At 42.4% G+C, this 19196-nt stretch overlaps 2 protein-coding genes across 3 annotated transcripts in view; one reads left to right on the top strand and one right to left on the bottom strand.

Moving 5' to 3' along the window:
* Positions 1-2425, top strand: part of fam131c (family with sequence similarity 131 member C) — a 32356-nt gene extending 29931 nt beyond the window's left edge. Inside the window, exon 7 of one of the 2 annotated variants that reach the window (XM_061970487.1) lies at positions 1917-2425. In XM_061970487.1, the coding sequence (XP_061826471.1) occupies positions 1917-2197 (281 nt within the window). In that variant the 3' untranslated portion in view covers positions 2198-2425. The remainder of the gene's footprint in view (positions 1-1916) is intronic. The other variant, XM_061970488.1, reaches the window with a different exon arrangement.
* A 4086-nt stretch (positions 2426-6511) lies between these two features.
* clcnk (chloride channel K) overlaps positions 6512-19196 on the bottom strand; it is a 62086-nt gene continuing 49401 nt past the window's right edge. Inside the window, exons 14-19 of the mRNA XM_061970479.1 lie at positions 18495-18711; positions 18288-18424; positions 17956-18029; positions 15560-15640; positions 6850-6936; positions 6512-6751 (exon numbers count right to left, since the gene is read on the bottom strand). Of these exons, the coding sequence (XP_061826463.1) occupies positions 6713-6751; positions 6850-6936; positions 15560-15640; positions 17956-18029; positions 18288-18424; positions 18495-18711 (635 nt within the window). The 3' untranslated portion in view covers positions 6512-6712. The remainder of the gene's footprint in view (positions 6752-6849; positions 6937-15559; positions 15641-17955; positions 18030-18287; positions 18425-18494; positions 18712-19196) is intronic.

Raw genomic sequence — 19196 nt, 5'->3', positions numbered from 1 at the left:
TAGAATGGAACCTAGGTAGGTGACCTCATCTTTCCTGGTGATAACAATGTCACCCACTTTTATAGTGAAGTCATTGACTTTCTTAAGGTTGTTGTGGGACCTAAACAGGATGGATTCTGTTTTACCCAAGTGTATGGATAGCTTGTTGTCAGCGAGCCAGGTGCAAGTTCTACAGAGTTCAGCACTGAGGATTTTCTCCACCTGTGACCGGCCCTGACGGCACACCACTGATTATTAATAATTAAATGTAATACAGTCACAATATATAAAAACAATATACAATATATGAACAATGGCGACTTGTCCAGGGTGTACCCTGCCTTCCGCCCGAATGCAGCTGAGATAGGCTCCAGCATCGTAGCCCCTGAATCGTAAGGCACACACTGTTTAGCGCACATTCTTTGGATCTTTGTCGAGCAGACCCATACTGTATTGACCTGAATATATGACGGTATTTTCCCCTTGGAAAATAGTCGCAAAAAGACAGATCAGCTAATAAACGGAATGTAATAATTTGTACATGCAAGCCAACCGGGTGCTCTAAATAACTTCTCCCAAGCAGAACTTTTCTTCCTGTCACTCACGCGCACATACACACACACACAAGTGTCATAATTGTTGTTGGCAAGTGAGCAAACTAAACAGGAGGACGATGGCCATCAATAAAGCTACACTATATTGCCAAAAGTATTTGGCCACCTGCCTTCACTCACATATGAACTTGAAGTGCCATCCCATGGAATTGTCCAAAATGTTTTGCTATCCTGGAGCATTCAAAGTTCCTTTCACTGGAACTAAGGGGCCAAGCCCAACTCCTGAAAAACAACCCCACACCATAATTCCTTCTCCACCAAAATTCCCACTCGGCACAATGCAGTCCGAAATGTAGCGTTCTCCTGGCAACCTCCAAACCCAGACTGGTCCATCAGATTGCCAGATAGAAAAGCATGATTCATCACTCCAGAGAACGCGTCTCCACTGCTCTAGAGTCAACTGGACTTAAATGGGTTATACTTGTATAGCGCTTTTCTACCTTCAAGGTACTCAAAGCGCTTTGACAGTATTTCCACATTCACCCATTCACACACACTGATGGCGGGAGCTGCCATGCAAGGCGCTAACCAGCAGCCATCAGGAGCAAGGGGTGAAGTGTCTTGCCCAAGGACACAACGGACATGACTAGGATGGTAGAAGGTGGGGATTGAACCCCAGTAACCAGCAACCCTCCGATTGCTGGCACGGCCACTCTACCAACTTCGCCACGCCGTTCCCACTTGGTGATGTATGGCTTAGAAGCAGCTGCTCGGCCCTGGAAATCCATTCCATTAAGCTCTCTGCGTACTGTGCGTGGGCTAATTGGAAAGTCACATGAAGTTTGGAGCTCTGTAGCAAGTGACTGTGCAGAAAATCTTTGCACCATGCGCTTCTCTTCCCTCTCTGTCAGTTTACGTGGCCTACCACTTGGTGGCTGAGTTGCTGTTGTTCCCAAACTCTTCACTTTTCCTATAGTAACGTTGACTTTGGAATATTTAAGAGCGAGGAAATTTCACGACCGGATTTGGTTTCACAGGTGGCATCCTATGACAGTTCCACGCTGGAAATCACTGAGAGCGGCCCATTCTTTCACAAATGTTTGTAGAAACAGTCTCCATGCCTAAGTGCTTGATTTTAGACACCGGGCCAAGTGATTGGGACATGTGATTCTCATCATTTGGATGGATGGCCAAATACTTTTGGCAATATAGTGTATATCAGTGGTTCTCAAATGGGGGTACTTGAAGGTATGCCAAGGGGTACGTGAGATTTTTTTCTATTGCATTTTAAAATGTTCAGCTTTCATGACTCTCTCAGCCAGAAAGGTTCCCGACCCCTGGTCTACACACTACTTACCTGGCTCTCGTCCTGTCTCTTCTCAGCAGCACAAAGCCACTTCTTGTCTCACTTCCTGCTGGACGGTGGAAGCGTCGGCGTCCCCCAGCACCTGTACAGCATCCATGCCCAGACGTACGGCAACAGCCAGCTAACAGGCCTGGTAGCCCCTCCACCACCACCTCCACCAACGGCGTCCATTAGTCCAACCACCATCAGACAGCAGGAGATGACGTCTACCACACAGGACAGACAAATCAGGGTTGAGGCAACCGTGCGACACATAGACAGCAGCTCCCTGTCGGAGGATGATGTTTTTTATAATTAAAGCATCGTAGAAATCCAACTATCTGGAATTTGGGTGGAGCACCAGCACTGACTGACAAGAAGCATCTTCAGATTAACTCCTTCCAATGAAAGACTCCTAAACATGTGTGAATGTATTCAGTAGATGCTTAGCTACATTTGACTTTTCTATTGCGTGTACATCAGATATCATCCTATTTTCTTGCATATGGAACTTAGAATCAATCACAAGTGTTATATCTTGGTATAAAACCACCTGTGTGATTTGATGCTGGCTGCTGCTTGTTTTCATCCACTATTCCTTCACGCTGACTCAATGAAGAGCTGTCATGGGACGTCATCGTGAGATGCAATCAGCAACAAGCTTAACTTGCACCTTTTCACACCTGAAAGTGAAGCGAGAAAGCCAATGATGTGTCTGAGCTGCTGCGTGCATGCAGTGTGTATTTCGTTTACCTTCTTATGTCCTTTTGGTCCGCCAAGGCGGGGAAAAGCACACCAAAAGGTCGTGTGATGATTTCATCGCAGAAGAAAAGCCTACAGCAGAACCGTCTATTGTGAAGTGAAGTGAATTATATTTATATAGCGCTTTTCTCCAGTGACTCAAAGCGCTTTACATAGTGAAACCCAATATCTAAGTTCCATTTAAACCAGTGTGGGTGGCACTGGGAGCAGGTGGGTAAAGTGTCTTGCCCAAGGACACAACGGCAGTGACTAGGATGGCGGAAGCGGGAATCGAACCTGGAACCCTCAAGTTGCTGGCACGGCCACTCTACCAACCGAGCTATACAGCCCCAAATCTACTGATTTGAGATGGTTTCATTTTATTATTTGCAACACTACAATGACCATATTGGGAGAGGAAGATGACTTGCATTGCAATTAGAGATGTCCGATAAATGTGTTAAAATGTAATATTGGAAATTATCGGTATCGTTTTTTTTATTGTCGGTATCGTTTATTTTATTTATTTATTTTTTTATTTATTAAATCAACATAAAAAACACAAGATACACTTACAATTAGTGCACCAACCCAAAAAACCTCCCTCCCCCATTTACACAAAAGGGTTGTTTCTTTCTGTTATTAATATTCTGGTTCCTACATTATATATCAATATATATCAATACAGTCTGCAAGGGATACAGTCCGTAAGCACACATGATTGTGCGTGCTGCTGGTCCACTAATAGTCCTAACCTTTAACAGTTAATTTGACTCATTTTCATTAATTACTAGTTTCTATGTAACTGCTTTTATATTGTTTTACTTTCTTTTTTATTCAAGAAAATGTTTTTCAACTTATTTATCTTATTTTATTTTATGAATTTTTTAAAAAAGTACCTTATCTTCACCATACCTGGTTGTCCAAATTAGGCATAATAATGTGTTAATTCCACGACTGTATATATCGGTTGATATTGGTATCGGTAATTAAAGAGTTGGACAATATCGGAATATCGGATATCGGCAAAAAGCCATTATCGGACATCCCTAATTGCAATTGTTGGTTGAAAGGTTTGTGTTTAAAAGAGTAAGATGGGGTCTTTCACTCTATATTCAATCGGGTGACAAGGAAAAGTTTGATATTTTTCTACAGTTTTACTGATCATTTAAATGCTGAAACCTTCAGGAATACAGGAACCACACTGAGTAATTGGGAAATGAGACTTTAAGGAGACAAATAAAGAAAAATATATTTAGTTTTAGTAATGAGAATTCATCCCAAATATAAGTTGCAATATCTCACAGGAATTGAGTCATAAAATTAACAAAAACACTTAAAAAAAAACAGTAGTTGTAATAATACGACAAAAAAGCATACTGTTTTAGAAATTAGTACCTTTTTTTCGGAGTATAAGTCGCTCCGGAGTATAAGTCGCACCGGCCGATAATGCATAATAAAGAAGGAAAAAAACATATATAAGTCGCACTGGAGTATAAGTCGCATTTTTGGGGGAAATGTATTTGATAAAACCCAACACCAAGAATAGACATTTGAAAGGCAATTTAAAATAAATAAAGAATAGTGAACAACAGGCTGAATAAGTGCACGTTATATGAGGCATAAATAACCAACTGAGAACGTGCCTGGTATGTTAACGTAACATATTATGGTACGAGTCATTCAAATAACTATAACATATAGAACATGCTATACGTTTACCAAACAATCTGTCACTCCTAATCGCTAAATCCCATGAAATCTTATACGTCTAGTCTCTTACGTGAATGAGCTAAATAATATTATTTTAAATTTTACGGTAATGTGTTAATAATTTCACACATAAGTCGCTCCTGAGTATAAGTCGCACCCCCGGCCAAACTATGAAAAAAACTGCGACTTACAGTCCGAAAAATACGGGACTTGTTGTAATATGATTTTATTTTTATTTTTTAATTGTATTTTTAATTTGTTAAATATTTCAAGAATAAAGTCGCAATTTTATAAATAATTGCCAAAATAAGAAGACAAATTCTGTCATATTATATTTTTTTACTTCAAGAAAAAGTACATTTACGAATTGGTTTTTATTATCAATACTGAAATTTGAAATACAAAAAAACAACAAATATATCTTAAGAAATATTGTTTATAATTTAGACATATTGTTTTACTTTAAATAATTTAGACTAAATATTACACAACATTTTATGAAACATAAGTTGGACAAGAAAATATATATTTTTGGTAGTAATATAATACAATTTTAAGTCGTAATATTATGAAAACAATATCTTTTTGAGTAATTTCAGCAACCATTACAAATAGGTTATTCTTGTATAGCGCTTTTTTTTTTACCTTCAAGGTACTCAGCGCTTTGACACTATTTCCACATTCACCCATTCATTCACACACTGATGGCCCTAACCCATCAGGAGCAAGGGTGAAGTGTCTTGCTCAAGGACACAACAAATGTGACTGGGATGGCGGAAGCTGGGGTTCGAACCAGGAACCCTTAAGTTGCTGGCACGGCCGCTCTACCAACCGAGCTACGCCGTCTCACTGTATTTATTCTGAAATGAGCTAAAAAGCAAAACAATTGTGATTACTTCAGTAAAAAGGGCAAATTCCTCATATTGATCAAATTAGAGATGCGTTAAAATGTAATATCTGTTACGCCTTCGACGCATGGCTGCGATTGTCGTGTTCCTTCCAAGGCAGAAGACAAGCAGGAGGAGTGTGCAGGTAGGATTAAAGTATTTTTAATAAATAAAAGGCAGGACAATAAATACAAAACTGAGGACGCTAGCAAGCGTGGAGCTAAACAAAAAACCAAAATGTCACCAAGGGTGAAAAAACAGGGATTCTGGTCGGCAGAATAATATAAAGAGCGAGGAGAAAACCAGGGGAACGTAAATGTTGCATAAAGCAAACATTGACCCAGCACTTACTGCTGGGTGACAGGAAACTATAAAGGGGAGTGATTAACCAAAACACCTGGTGGGAACACTAATTGCAAAACTAAGACAGGTGAGGAGAATCAGTGCCCATGGAAACCAACAGTAAACAGGGAAAGAGGGTGCACCCAGGAAACAGACTAAAACAAACATTACCAACATAAATCATGCCATGATCCGGGTAACGATCATGACAATATCGGAAATAATCGGTATCGTTTTTTTTATTATCGGTATGTTTTTTTTTTTGTTTTGTTTTTTTAATTAAATCAACATAAAAAAACACAAGATACACTTACAATTAGTGCACCAACCCAAAAAACCTCCCTCCCCCATTCACACTCATTCACACTCATTCACAAAAAAGGGTTGTTTATTTCTGTTATTAATATTCTGCTTCCTACATTATATATCAATATATATCAATACAGTCTGCAAGGGATACAGTCCGTAAGCACACATGATTGTGCGTGCTGCTGATCCACTAATAGTACTAACCTTTAACAGTTAATTTTACTAATTTTCATTAATTACTAGTTTCTATGTAACTGTTTTAATATTATTTTACTTTATTTTTTATTCAAGAAAATGTTTTTATTTTAATTATCTTATTTTATTATTTTTTTTTAAAAAAGTACCTTATCTTCACCATAACTGGTTGTCCAAATTAGGCATAATAATGTGTTAATTCCATGACTGCATATATCGGTTGATATCGGTATCGGTTGATATCGGTATCGGTAATTAAAGAGTTGGACAATATCGGAATATCGGATATCGGCAAAAAGCCATTATCGGACATCCCTAGATCAAATGTATTATTATTCTTGGAAATCGATTTTTACTGTTGTTCCCCATCGAAGGTAAAACTTGCAGAATTATAAGAACACAAATCAGTACATTAAGTAATCAATGATTTATTAGTTATTGTTTCTGTTGTACACACATGTAATGTGTCTTTTGTTAGTGAATCCTGCTGATTAGAGCAAGAAGTGAGGAGTCTGTGATAAATGTGCGTCAAAGGCCGCTAGTGACCATTATTAAGAAATATTGTCATGTGAGGGCAATAAGCAACTGACAACATTATTAGAGCCAGGCCAACCATCCAAAGATGAGTTATGGGCCGGAGGAGTGTTCTAGGTTTCTTTAGCTGCGTCTTCTAATATTCTCTTCATCTGGAGGAGAAAAGAAGATGATTTTTGGCTTTTTTCCTTTTCCATGATGCCAAATGTTAATAAATACATCTGGATGAGCGTATGTGCATACAAGATACCTCTGACCATGTGATGAGTCCAAGCAGCCTTCCTCTGTCGGTGACAAACACAGTCTGAGCTCCAGAAAGACTCAGGATGCTGTATGCCTGCAAGGTACATGGTTATGGACCGACTGACTGGAAAATATTATTTTATTAAACACAATATAGTAGAAGTTCTAATGTCAAATAATATTCATTCATTGATCAACCTTTGATTCGTTTGTATACTATTTACCCTACAGGAATGAATATAAAGTGAAATAATCTGTTCAAGCTGTCGACATCATCAAACCTTTATTAACTGTACAAGCAATGTTTTAAGTCAGAGTGTCACTATCCGATATTAAAATAAATAAATACAAAAATACAAACCCTGTTTCCATATGAGTTGGGAAATTGTGTTAGATGTAAATATATCCCCATATTAACCCATTATGTGATAGATGTAAACTAGATAACGCAACATTAATACACATGTTTTGGCTTTGTCCGAAGCTAAAGGGGTACTGGAAGTCCATCTTCGAAGCACTCTCCACGGTTTTAACAATTCAAATCAATCCAAACCCTTTCATTTCTGTATTTGGAATCATTCCTGAAGGGATGGAACTACCTGTCGGGGGTCACAAAATAGTTGCCTTCACCACCCTCCTCGCACGCCGCCTGATATTGTTGAAGTGGAAGGAGGCTGTCCCACCCTTAGTCTCCCACTGGATAAGGGACGTACTAGCAAACCTGAAGCTGGAGAAAATAAGATACACATTACGGGGCTCTGAAAACAAGTTTTTTAAAGTGTGGAGACCTTTTTTGACTTTTTTTGACCAATCTTCTACACAAGTGCAGGAAGAGCCTTAGATATGTACCTAAATATGGCCTTGTCATGCTGCGTCTACATTATGTTTCAGTTTTCAATTACTGTGTTTTAAGTGCCTTGTACTGAACTTTATCTATTTTTTTTTTTATTCCGGGTACTTTTGTACTCTTACTTTTGTTTTTTGTTTTTGTTTTGAGTGACAGCAGGGGTAGGGGATGAAGAGGGTTTGAATATGTTGTTAATGTGAATGTGAAATCAATAAAAAGAACTATGAAAGAAAGATGTAAATATAAACGGAAATGATGATTTGCAAATCATTTTCAACCCACATTCAGTTGAATATGCTACAAAGACAACATATTTGATGTTCAAACTGATAAACATTTTTTTTTTTGTACAAATAATCATTAACTTTAGAATTTGATGCCAGCAACATGTGACAAAGAAATTGGGAAAGGTGGCAATAAATACTGATAAAGTTGAGGAACGCTCATCAAACACTTATTTGGAACATCCCACAGGTGAACGGGCAAACTGGGAACAGGTGGGTGCCATGATTGGGTATAAAAGTAGATTCCATGAAATGCTCAGTCATTCATAAACAAGGATGGGGCGAGGGTCAACACTTTGTCAACAAATGCGTGAGTTGTTGAACAGTTTAAGAAAAACATTTCTCAACCAGCTATTGCAAACAATTTAGGGATTTCACCATCTACGGTCCGTAATATCATCAAAGGGTTCAGAGAATCTGGAGAAATCACTGCACGTAAGCAGCTAAGCCCGTGACCTTTGATCCCTCAGGCTGTACTGCATCAACAAGCGACATCAGTGTGGAAAGGATATCACCACATGGGCTCAGGAACACTTCAGAAACCCACTGTCAGTATCTACAGTTGGTCGCTACATCTGTAAGTGCAAGTTAAAACTCTCCTATGCAAGGCGAAAACCGTTTATCAACAACATCCAGAAACGCCGTCGGCTTCACTGGGCCTGAGCTCATCTAAGATGGACTGATACAAAGTGGAAAAGTGTTCTGTGGTCTGACGAGTCCACATTTCAAATTGTTTTAGGAAACTGTGGACGTCGTGTCCTCCGTACCAAAGAGGAAAAGAACCATTCGGATTTGTTCTAGGCGCAAAGTTGAAAAGGCAGCATTTGTGATGGTATGGGGGTGTATTAGTGCCCAAGACATGGGTAACTTACACATCTGTGAAGGCGCCATTTATGCTGAAAGGTACATACAGGTTTTGGAGCAACATATGTTGCCATCCAAGCAACGTTACCATGGACGCCCCTGCTTATTTCAGCTAGACAATGCCAAGCCACGTGTTACATCAACGTGGCTTCATAGTAAAAGAGTGCGGGTACTAGGCTGGCCTGCCTGTAGTCCAGACCTGTCTCCCATTGAAAATGTGTGGCGCATTATGAAGCCTAAAATACCACAACGGAGACCCCCGGACTGTTGAACAACTTAAGCTGTACATCAAGCAAGAATGGGAAAGAATTCCACCTGAGAAGCTTAAAAAATGTGTCTCCTCAGTTCCCAAACGTTTACTGAGTGTTGTTAAAAGGAAAGGCCATGTAACACAGTGGTGAACATGCCCTTTCCCGACTACTTTGGCACGTGTTGCAGCCATGAAATTCTAAGTTAATTATTATTTGCAAAAAAAAAAAGAAGTTTATGAGTTTGAACATCAAATATCTTGTCTTGTAGCATATTCAACTGAATATGGGTTGAAAAGGATTTGCAAATCATTGTATTCCGTTTATATTTAAATCTAGCACAATTTCCCAACTCATATGGAAACGGGGTTTGTATATACATATATATATATACATACAGTCGTGGTCAAAAGTTTACATACACTTGTAAATAACATAATGTCTTGGCTGTCTTGAGTTTCCAATAATTTCTACAACTTGTATTTTTTTGTGATATAGTGATTGGAGCACATACTTGTTGGTCACAAAAAACATTCATGAAGTTTGGTTCTTTTATGAATTTATTATGGGTCTACTGAAAATGTGACCAAATCTGCTGGGTCAAAAGTATACATACAGCAATGTTAATATTTGGTTACATGTCCCTTGGCAAGTAACCAAACTCCTCTCTGAGCTGCCACCTTAACGTGGTAGAGGAGTTTGCGTGTCCCAATGATCCTAGGAGCTATGTTGTCCGGGGGCTTTATGCCCCCTGGTAGGGTCTCCCAAGACAAACTGGTCCTAGGTGAGGGACCAGACAAAGAGCAGCTCGAAGACCTCCATGAAAGATAAAAACAAAGGACCCAGATTTCCCTCGCCCGGACGCGGGTCACCGGGGCCCCCCTCTGGAGCCAGGCCCGGAGGTGAGGCACAATGGCGAGCGCCTGGTGGCCGGGCCTGTCCCCATGGGGCCCGGCCGGGCACAGCCCGAAGAGGCAACGTGGGTCCTCCCTCCAATGGGCTCACCACCCATAAAAGGGGTCATAGAGGTCGGGTGCGATGTGAGCTGGGCGGCAGCCGAAGGCAGGGCACTTGGCGGTCCGATCCTCGGCTACAGAAGCTAGCTCTTGGGACGTGGAACGTCACCTCGCTGGGGGGGAAGGAGCCTGAGCTAGTGCGCGAGGTGGAGAAGTTCCGGCTAGATATAGTCGGACTCACTTCGACGCACAGCAAGGGCTCTGGAACCAGTTCTCTCGAGAGGGGCTGGACTCTTTTCCACTCTGGCGTTGCCGGCAGTGAGAGGCGACGGGCTGGGGTGGCAATTCTTGTTTCCCCCCGGCTCAGAGCCTGTACGTTGGAGTTCAACCCGGTGGACGAGAGGGTAGCTTCCCTCCGCCTTCGGGTGGGGAAACGGGTCCTGACTGTTGTTTGCGCTTACGCGCCAAGCCGCAGCTCAGAGTACCCACCCTTTTTGGATTCACTCGAGGGAGTACTTGAGAGTGCTCCCCCGGGTGATTCCCTCGTTCTACTGGGGGACTTCAATGCTCATGTTGGCAGCGACAGTGAAACCTGGAGAGGCGTGATTGGGAAGAATGGCTGCCCGGATCTGAACCCGAGCGGTGTTTTGTTATTGGACTTTTGTGCCCGTCACAGATTGTCCATAACGAACACCATGTTCAAGCATAAGGGTGTCCATATGTGCACTTGGCACCAGGACACCCTAGGCCGCAGTTCCATGATCGACTTTGTAGTTGTGTCATCGGATTTGCGGCCTCATGTTTTGGACACTCGGGTGAAGAGAGGGGCGGAGCTTTCTACCGATCACCACCTGGTGGTGAGTTGGCTGCGATGGTGGGGGAGGATGCCGGACAGACCTGGCAGGCCCAAACGCATTGTGAGGGTTTGCTGGGAACGTCTGGCAGAGTCTCCTGTCAGAGAGAGTTTCAATTCCCACCTCCGGAAGAACTTTGAACATGTCACGAGGGAGGTGCTGGACATTGAGTCCGAATGGACCATGTTCCGCGCCTCTATTGTCGAGGCGGCTGATTGGAGCTGTGGCCGCAAGGTAGTTGGTGCTTGTCGTGGCGGTAATCCTAGAACCCGTTGGTGGACACCGGCGGTGAGGGATGCCGTCAAGCTGAAGAAGGAGTCCTATCAGGTTCTTTTGGCTCATAGGACTCTTGAGGCAGCGGACAGGTACCGACAGGCCAAGCGGTGTGCGGCTTCAGCGGTCGCAGAGGCAAAAACCTGGACATGGGAGGAGTTCGGGGAAGCCATGGAAAACGACTTCCGGACGGCTTCGAAGCAATTCTGGACCACCATCCGCCGCCTCAGGAAGGGGAAGCAGTGCACTATCAACACCGTGTATGGCGGGGATGGTGTTCTGCTGACCTCGACTGCGGATGTTGTGGATCGGTGGAGGGAATACTTCGAAGACCTCCTCAATCCCACCAACACGTCTTCCTATGAGGAAGCAGTGCCTGGGGAGTCTGTGGTGGGCTCTCCTTTTTCTGGGGCTGAGGTTGCTGAGGTAGTTAAAAAGCTCCTCGGTGGCAAGGCCCCAGGGGTAGATGAGATCCGCCCGGAGTTCCTTAAGGCTCTGGATGCTGTGGGGCTGTCTTGGTTGACAAGACTCTGCAGCATCGCGTGGACATCGGGGGCGGTACCTCTGGATTGGCAGACCGGGGTGGTGGTTCCTCTCTTTAAGAAGGGGAACCGGAGGGTGTGTTCTAACTATCGTGGGATCACACTCCTCAGCCTTCCCGGTAAGGTCTATTCAGGTGTACTGGAGAGGAGGCTACGCCGGATAGTCGAACCTCGGATTCAGGAGGAACAGTGTGGTTTTCGTCCTGGTCGTGGAACTGTGGACCAGCTCTATACTCTCGGCAGGGTCCTTGAGGGTGCATGGGAGTTTGCCCAACCAGTCTACATGTGTTTTGTGGACTTAGAGAAGGCATTCGACCGTGTCCCTCGGGAAGTCCCGTGGGGAGTGCTCAGAAAGTATGGGGTATCGGACTGTCTGATTGTGGCGGTCCGCTCCCTGTATGCTCGGTGCCAGAGCTTGGTCCGCATTGCCGGCAGTAAGTCGGACACTTTTCCAGTGAGGGTTGGACTCCGCCAAGGCTGCCCTTTGTCACCGATTCTGTTCATAACTTTTATGGACAGAATTTCTAGGCGCAGTCAAGGCGTTGAGGGGATCTGGTTTGGTGGCTGCAGGATTAGGTCTCTGCTTTTTGCAGATGATGTGGTCCTGATGGCTTCATCTGGCCAGGATCTTCAGCTCTCACTGGATCGGTTCGCAGCCGAGTGTGAAGCGACTGGGATGAGAATCAGCACCTCCAAGTCCGAGTCCATGGTTCTCGCCCGGAAAAGGGTGGAGTGCCATCTCCGGGTTGGGGAGGAGATCTTGCCCCAAGTGGAGGAGTTCAAGTACCTCGGAGTCTTGTTCACGAGTTAGGGAAGAGTGGATCGTGAGATCGACAGGCGGATCGGTGCGGCGTCTTCAGTAATGCGGACGCTATATCGATCCGTTGTGGTGAAGAAGGAGCTGAGCTGGAAGGCAAAGCTCTCAATTTACCGGTCGATCTACGTTCCCATCCTCACCTATGGTCATGAGCTTTGGGTTATGACCGAAAGGACAAGATCACGGGTACAAGCGGCCGAAATGAGTTTCCACCGCCGGGTGGCGGGGCTCTCCCTTAGAGATAGGGTGAGAAGCTCTGCCATCCGGGGGGAGCTCAAAGTAAAGCCGCTGCTCCTCCACATCGAGAGGAGCCAGATGAGGTGGTTCGGGCATCTGGTCAGGATGCCACCCGAACGCCTCCCTAGGGAAGTGTTTAGGGCACGTCCGACCGGTAGGAGGCCGCGGGGAAGACCCAGGACACGTTGGGAAGACTATGTCTCCCGGCTGGCCTGGGAACGCCTCGGGGTTCCACAGGAAGAGCTGGACGTAGTGGCTGGGGAGAGGGAAGTCTGGGCTTCCCTGCTTAGGTTGCTGCCCCCGCGACCCGACCTCGGATAAGCGGAAGAAGATGGATGGATGGATGGATGTTCCTTGACAAAATTGGTGTAGTTCAGCTAAATTTGTAGGTTTTCTGACATGGACTTGTTTCTTCAGCATTGTCCACACGTTTAAGTCAGGACTTTGGGAAGGCCATACTAAAACCTTAATTCTAGCCTGATTTAGCCATTCCTTTACCACTTTTGACGTGTGTTTGGGGTCATTGTCCTGTTGGAACACCCAACTGCACCCAAGACCCAACCTCCGGGCTGATGATTTTAGGTTGTCCTGAAGAATTTGGAGGTGATCCTCCTTTTTCATTGTCCCATTTACTCCCTTCAAAACACTAGTTCCATTGGCAGCAAAACAGGCCCAGAGTATAATACTACATACTTGCCAACCTTGAGACCTCCGATTTCGGGAGGTGGGGGGTTGAGAGGGGGCGCGGTTGGGGGCGTGGTTAAGAGGGGAGGAGTATATTTACAGCTAGAATTCACCAAGTCAAGTATTTCATATATATATATATATATATATATATATATATATATATATATACACACACTCAAGTATTTCAAATATATATATGTATGTATATATATATATATGAAATAATTATTTTATTATATATATATATATATATATATATATATATATATATATATATATATATATATATATATATATATATAGTATAGCAGTTGTGCACTGCACTCTCTAAAAGCCCTAGATGTTATTGTCATATATGCATGTACAGTAGATGGCAGTATTGTCCTGTTTAAGAGTGTCACAACATTGCTGTTTACGGCAGACGAACTGCTTTAAGGTAGATGAAAACGTGACTGCGGTTGTTGTGTGTTGTTACCGCACTGGGAGGACGTTAATGAAACTGCCTAACAATAAACCCACATAAGAAACCAAGAACTCGCCCTCGATCATTCTACAGTTATAACTGATTGGGCAGGCACGCTGTTTATATTGTGGGAAAATGGACGCGAGAACAGGCTGGCCGCTGTCGACACGTCACTCAGGTACGCATGGAGCTGAAGGGGGCGTGGCCTCCAGCTCCGCCTGAATTTCGGGAGAAAATTTGTCCCCGGAGGATTTCAGGAGAGGCACTAAATTTCGGGAGTCTCCCGGAAAATCCGTGAGGGTTGGCAAGTATGTAATACTACCACCACCATGCTTGACGGTAGGGATGGTGTTCCGGGGATTAAAGGCCTCACCTTTTCTCCTCCAAACATATTGCTGGGTATTGTGGCCAAACATCTACATTTTCAGAATTTTCCTCCAGAAAGTCTTATCTTTGTCCATGTGATGTCAGATGAAACAAAAATTGAGCTGTTTGGCCACAATACCCATGCAATATGTTTGTGAAATGTGAATTCAAACCTTGGCGGAGATATTTATAAAACAATCTTGCCTTCCTTCATACTTCCTCCAATTGAGCCGTTTGGAATTTGCACAAACTGTGACGTTTTTCCCACCGGTGACGTCAGCGTATTATCCATATATGGTAGAGATTTACCCAAAGTGCTCTGCGCGAGTCCGCCATTGTAGTCCGACAAGGAAGTCGATAAGTTCCTTTTTTTTCCGCTATCCTCTTGTTGTGGGGCAGAGTATCATGCACAATCATCCTCCGCTTTTGCTATTTTTAATAAAATGTGCAAATAGTTCGAACTTATGTCCGTCAGTCGATTTCTATATGGCAGCGCTAAAATCTACAACATGGATGACGGGGAGAAGACGCAAAGTGGAGCCACACAAATAAAACTGCCCACAAAACGGCGCATCCTGAAGAGAGGGTCAAAAAGTGGCTGGAAGATGGTTTGTAAAACATAATCTATGCAAAATTTTGATGTTACGTAGACCACAAGGAAGTGTTTTAAATGTAGAAAAAAAAATCATATCATGACCCCTTTCAATGAATATTGCAGTCTAAAACACCACGTTTGTCAATAAAAAAGGATCAAATAAATATAGTTGCATATTACTTTCAGATACAATGCCTCCAAGGCAGGAGCGTATTACAAAGTATCCAGTAACAAACGTGTCTGCATCTTAAACTTACTGCTTAAGTGAATTATCGTGGCCACTAGTTGTTGCCAAAAAACAATTACAATTTTACATCAATTTAAAAATAGCATTAGTGCATTCTAGATGGTTAATAATTAATAGGTTAGTGTTTTTCATACCTACTGTACCATTGTTCTCGGAGTAATTTTACTTCTTCAAGCATATGTTAACAAACCACACTACAAGATAACCAAAGTATGTATGATTCGTACGTGCTGATATTCCTTCAAATCAATATCGGTATCGGCCAATGCTCAAAACTCCAATATCAGTATCCTATCAGAGGTGAAAAAGTTGTATCGGGCCACCCCCGGTTTGAAGTGACATGTTAACATTTTTAATTTTCATACATTTGCAAAAAGCTCTTAAATGTGTAAAAAGAAGTTAACATGGTTCATCAAAATAGACTATTGTGTTCCTACCTCTTGTATGGTGTTGTGAGGTGACAACAGGGCCGAAGCAGAGTGAATAGTGCAGACGTCCTCCAAATGTGGATCCACATTCTAAAAGAGGACACAGACATGTTTTTTCCTTGCAAAAAAACCCCTAAAAAAACAAAAGCAGAATAAACACGGTGAGCAAAAATACTTTCTACCTGTGTTTTCCTTACCATTGTGTGAATTCTGAAAAACAGCATTTACGCTAATTTTTCTACTATATATATTTGCACTCAACATTAGTGCCATTACTCAACATATTCAAACATAATCAAAGGATAAAATGTGCTTTTTGGCCAGGAAAACAGGTGAGCTTTTACCTAATTACTGTGCTACCTCGGTTTTTTTTAGCAATCTCTTCTAAAAGGTCAAAGTCATACAACAAAAAAACAAAGCAAATTTTCCAATAAAACATAATGCTAATCCAATTAATTCCTTCCAGACACCTACAAATATTAACATAAATCACATTTTATAGAGCATATTTAAAGTTTTACATGTACAAACCCCGTTTCCATATGAGTTGGGAAATTGTGTTAGATGTAAATATAAACTGAATACAATGATTTGCAAATTCTTTCCAACTCATATTCAATTGATTGCACTACAAAGATTTTTTGCAAATAATAATTAACTTAGAATTTAATGGCTGCAACACATGCCAAAGTAGTTGGGAAAGGGCATGTTCATTGTTCACCACTGTGTTACATCACTTTTTCTTTCAACAACCCTCAATAAACGATTGGGAACTGAGGAAACTAATTGTTGAAGCTTTGAAAGTGGAATTCTTTTTCATTCTTGTTTTATGTACAGCTTCAGTCGTTCAACAGGTTGGGGTCTCCACTGTCATATTTTACGCTTCATAATGCGCCACACATTTTCAATGGGAGACAGGTCTGGACTGCAGACGGACCAGGAAAGTACCCGTACTCTTTTTTTTACGAAGCCACGCTGTTGTAACACGTGCTGAATGTGGCTTGGCATTGTCTTGCTGAAATAAGCAGGGGCGTCCATGAAAAAGACGGCGCTTAGATGGCAGCATATGTTGTTCCAAAACCTGTATGTACCTTTCAGCATTAATGGTGCCTTCACAGATGTGTAAGTTACCCATGCCTTGGGCACTAATGCACCCCCATACCGTCACAGATGCTGGCTTTTGAACTTTGCGTCGATAACAGTCTGGATGGTTCGCTTCCCCTTTGGTCCGGATGACACGATGTTGAATATTTCCAAAAACAATTTGACATATGGACTCGTCAGACCACAGAACACTTTTCCACTTTGCATCAGTCCATCTTGGACGGCGTTTCTGGATGTTGTTGATAAATGGCTTTCGCTTTGCATAGTCGAGCTTTAACTTGCACTTACAGATGTAGCGACAAACTGTATTTAGTGACAGTGTCATGTCTGTGTAATCATGTTTTGTTTTAAGTCATGTTTCGTTTAGTTATTGGACTCTTTAGTTTCTGGCTTTTCACTCCCTTGTCTTGTTTCCATGATTACCCATTAGTTTCACCTGTTCCACGTTTGGACTCATTGTGCACTCTTGTTTGTCACCATAGCAACCCATTAGTTTTCACCTGTCACGTCACGCACCTGTTTCACGTTTTGAGTCACGCACCTGTTTTCGTTAATCATGTCTGTAGTATTTAAGTTCATTGTTTTTCAGTTTGTCTTTCTGGTGACATTGCCATTTTTATGCTTCTGCACACTCTCCACACCCTTATGATCCTTGCTGCTCTTTTTTCATGCCTGTTCCATGCCAAGTAAGTTTTTGTTTATTAAGCCACAGTTAGTGTTTTTTGTTGTTCATAGTTTTTGCCTTTGTGCAAGTGTTTGGTTTCATAGTTTGTTCTCCGCCATTGTGTGCGCCTTTTGTTTACTTCCTTGTTTTGTATTTATAGTGTTTAAATAAAAATGTATCTTAATTCCCGTCTCGCCCGAGCCAACTTTCCGTTGCCTTCGAGAAAAACTAAACCCCAGGACCAAGTCTTGACAGACAGTGGTTTTCTGAAGTGTTCCTCAGCCCATGTGGTGATATCCTTTTGATAAAATACGTATATATTGAATGTTATTATAAATGTGCTCGTTATTACATTACATATATACTTACATCATGTATATAAAACCTCAATGGAGGTGTTTGGATGTTTTTTTTAAGGGCTTTGGAGGTGGAATTGTGCAGCTCCAAAGGCTCCATTAACTTTTATCGCATTAATTTAATATTTAGAATGCAAAAAAAAATTTGAATAACAGCCATGTTTTTCATAATGATTGTGAACAATAGGCAACATTCCAAAAAAAGTGCAGTTCCCCTTCAATGTGTGCTGATCAAACGGCGGAACCTCACAGTTCTCTTTTTTTTTTTTTTTTTTTTTTACCTCAGCAGCTCTGCAGTGACGCAGGAACATCAGCAGCTCTGCTCGCACAACAACGCCCAGCAAGATTGGAGAGTCTTCAGGGGAAAAAGAGTGCATAGTAAATCAATGTTCTTTCTTTGTCACAGTCAGGAGTTACTGCAGCATTACACATGTGTGATTGCTCTTGAAAGGCTCATGCAGCAGACCGTTTTATTCTTTTTCTTCTCTTACAATTTGCTGCTTAAAGTGCAATTTCAGGCTGCCTTTTCATTTTCATGACCATAATGTGTCTGCTGGATCAGTCTGGCATATATTTTTACTACTTTGGACTCAGTGACTCCCTGCCTGCCCACCATGCGAGTCCACCACCGGGATTTGTGTCTCAGTGCTGGTGTTGTCCAGGACATGTTGCACCTCCTGTGGGCTTGCTGCTCTCTGAAGCTGCACGGTCCTCACACCCAGGAGGTGTCCAACCTGTGCGGAGACAAGCCTGGAGAAAACACACATTATCAAGCAGCCACGATTCATTGTGAAAAAGACATAGATACACAGTGATGTACTTGGGGTGTGCCAGCATGAGAGACGGCAGGTGTGGCAGCCTCTTGCTGATGGAGACAGCGTCATAAAAAGATGGGCGGTGCCCAGAGCGAGCGACGGCATTGGCTAAGAGAGTGGCGAGGAGGGCGGGGACAACGTGGCTGAACTGACCGGTCAATTCGACAGCCAAGAGAGCTGGTGATAAAGTGTGTGTCACAGCTCCGGAGAATGCTGCTGCACCTACAGCACACACAACACAGAGTAGAGTTACACGTTTTATTTTAATACATAATGACAAGCAATGTTTGTTTATGTACAACTTCACTCATATTTCCTTATGATGTAAATACAAACCCCGTTTCCATATGAGTTGGGAAATTGTGTTAGATGTAAATATAAACGGAATACAATGATTTGCAAAGCCTTTTCAACCCATATTCAATTGAATGCACTACAAAGACAAGATATTTGATGTTCAAACTCATAAACTTTATTTTTTATTTTTTGCAAATAATAATTAACTTAGAATTTCATGGCTGCAACACGTGCCAAAGTAGTTGGGAAAGGGCATGTTCACCACTGTGTTACATGGCCTTTCCTTTTAACAACACTCAGTTAACATTTGGGAACTGAGGAGACACATTTTTTAAGCTTCTCAGGTGGAATTCTTTCCATTCTTGCTTGATGTACAGCTTAAGTTGTTCAACAGTCCGGGGGTCTCCGTT

Source organism: Nerophis lumbriciformis, linkage group LG01 (assembly GCF_033978685.3).
Source record: "Nerophis lumbriciformis linkage group LG01, RoL_Nlum_v2.1, whole genome shotgun sequence".
Taxonomy (NCBI): Eukaryota; Metazoa; Chordata; class Actinopteri; order Syngnathiformes; family Syngnathidae; genus Nerophis; species Nerophis lumbriciformis.
The sequence above is the reverse complement of the archived record's forward strand: the minus strand, read 5'-3'. Positions and strand labels throughout refer to the sequence as shown.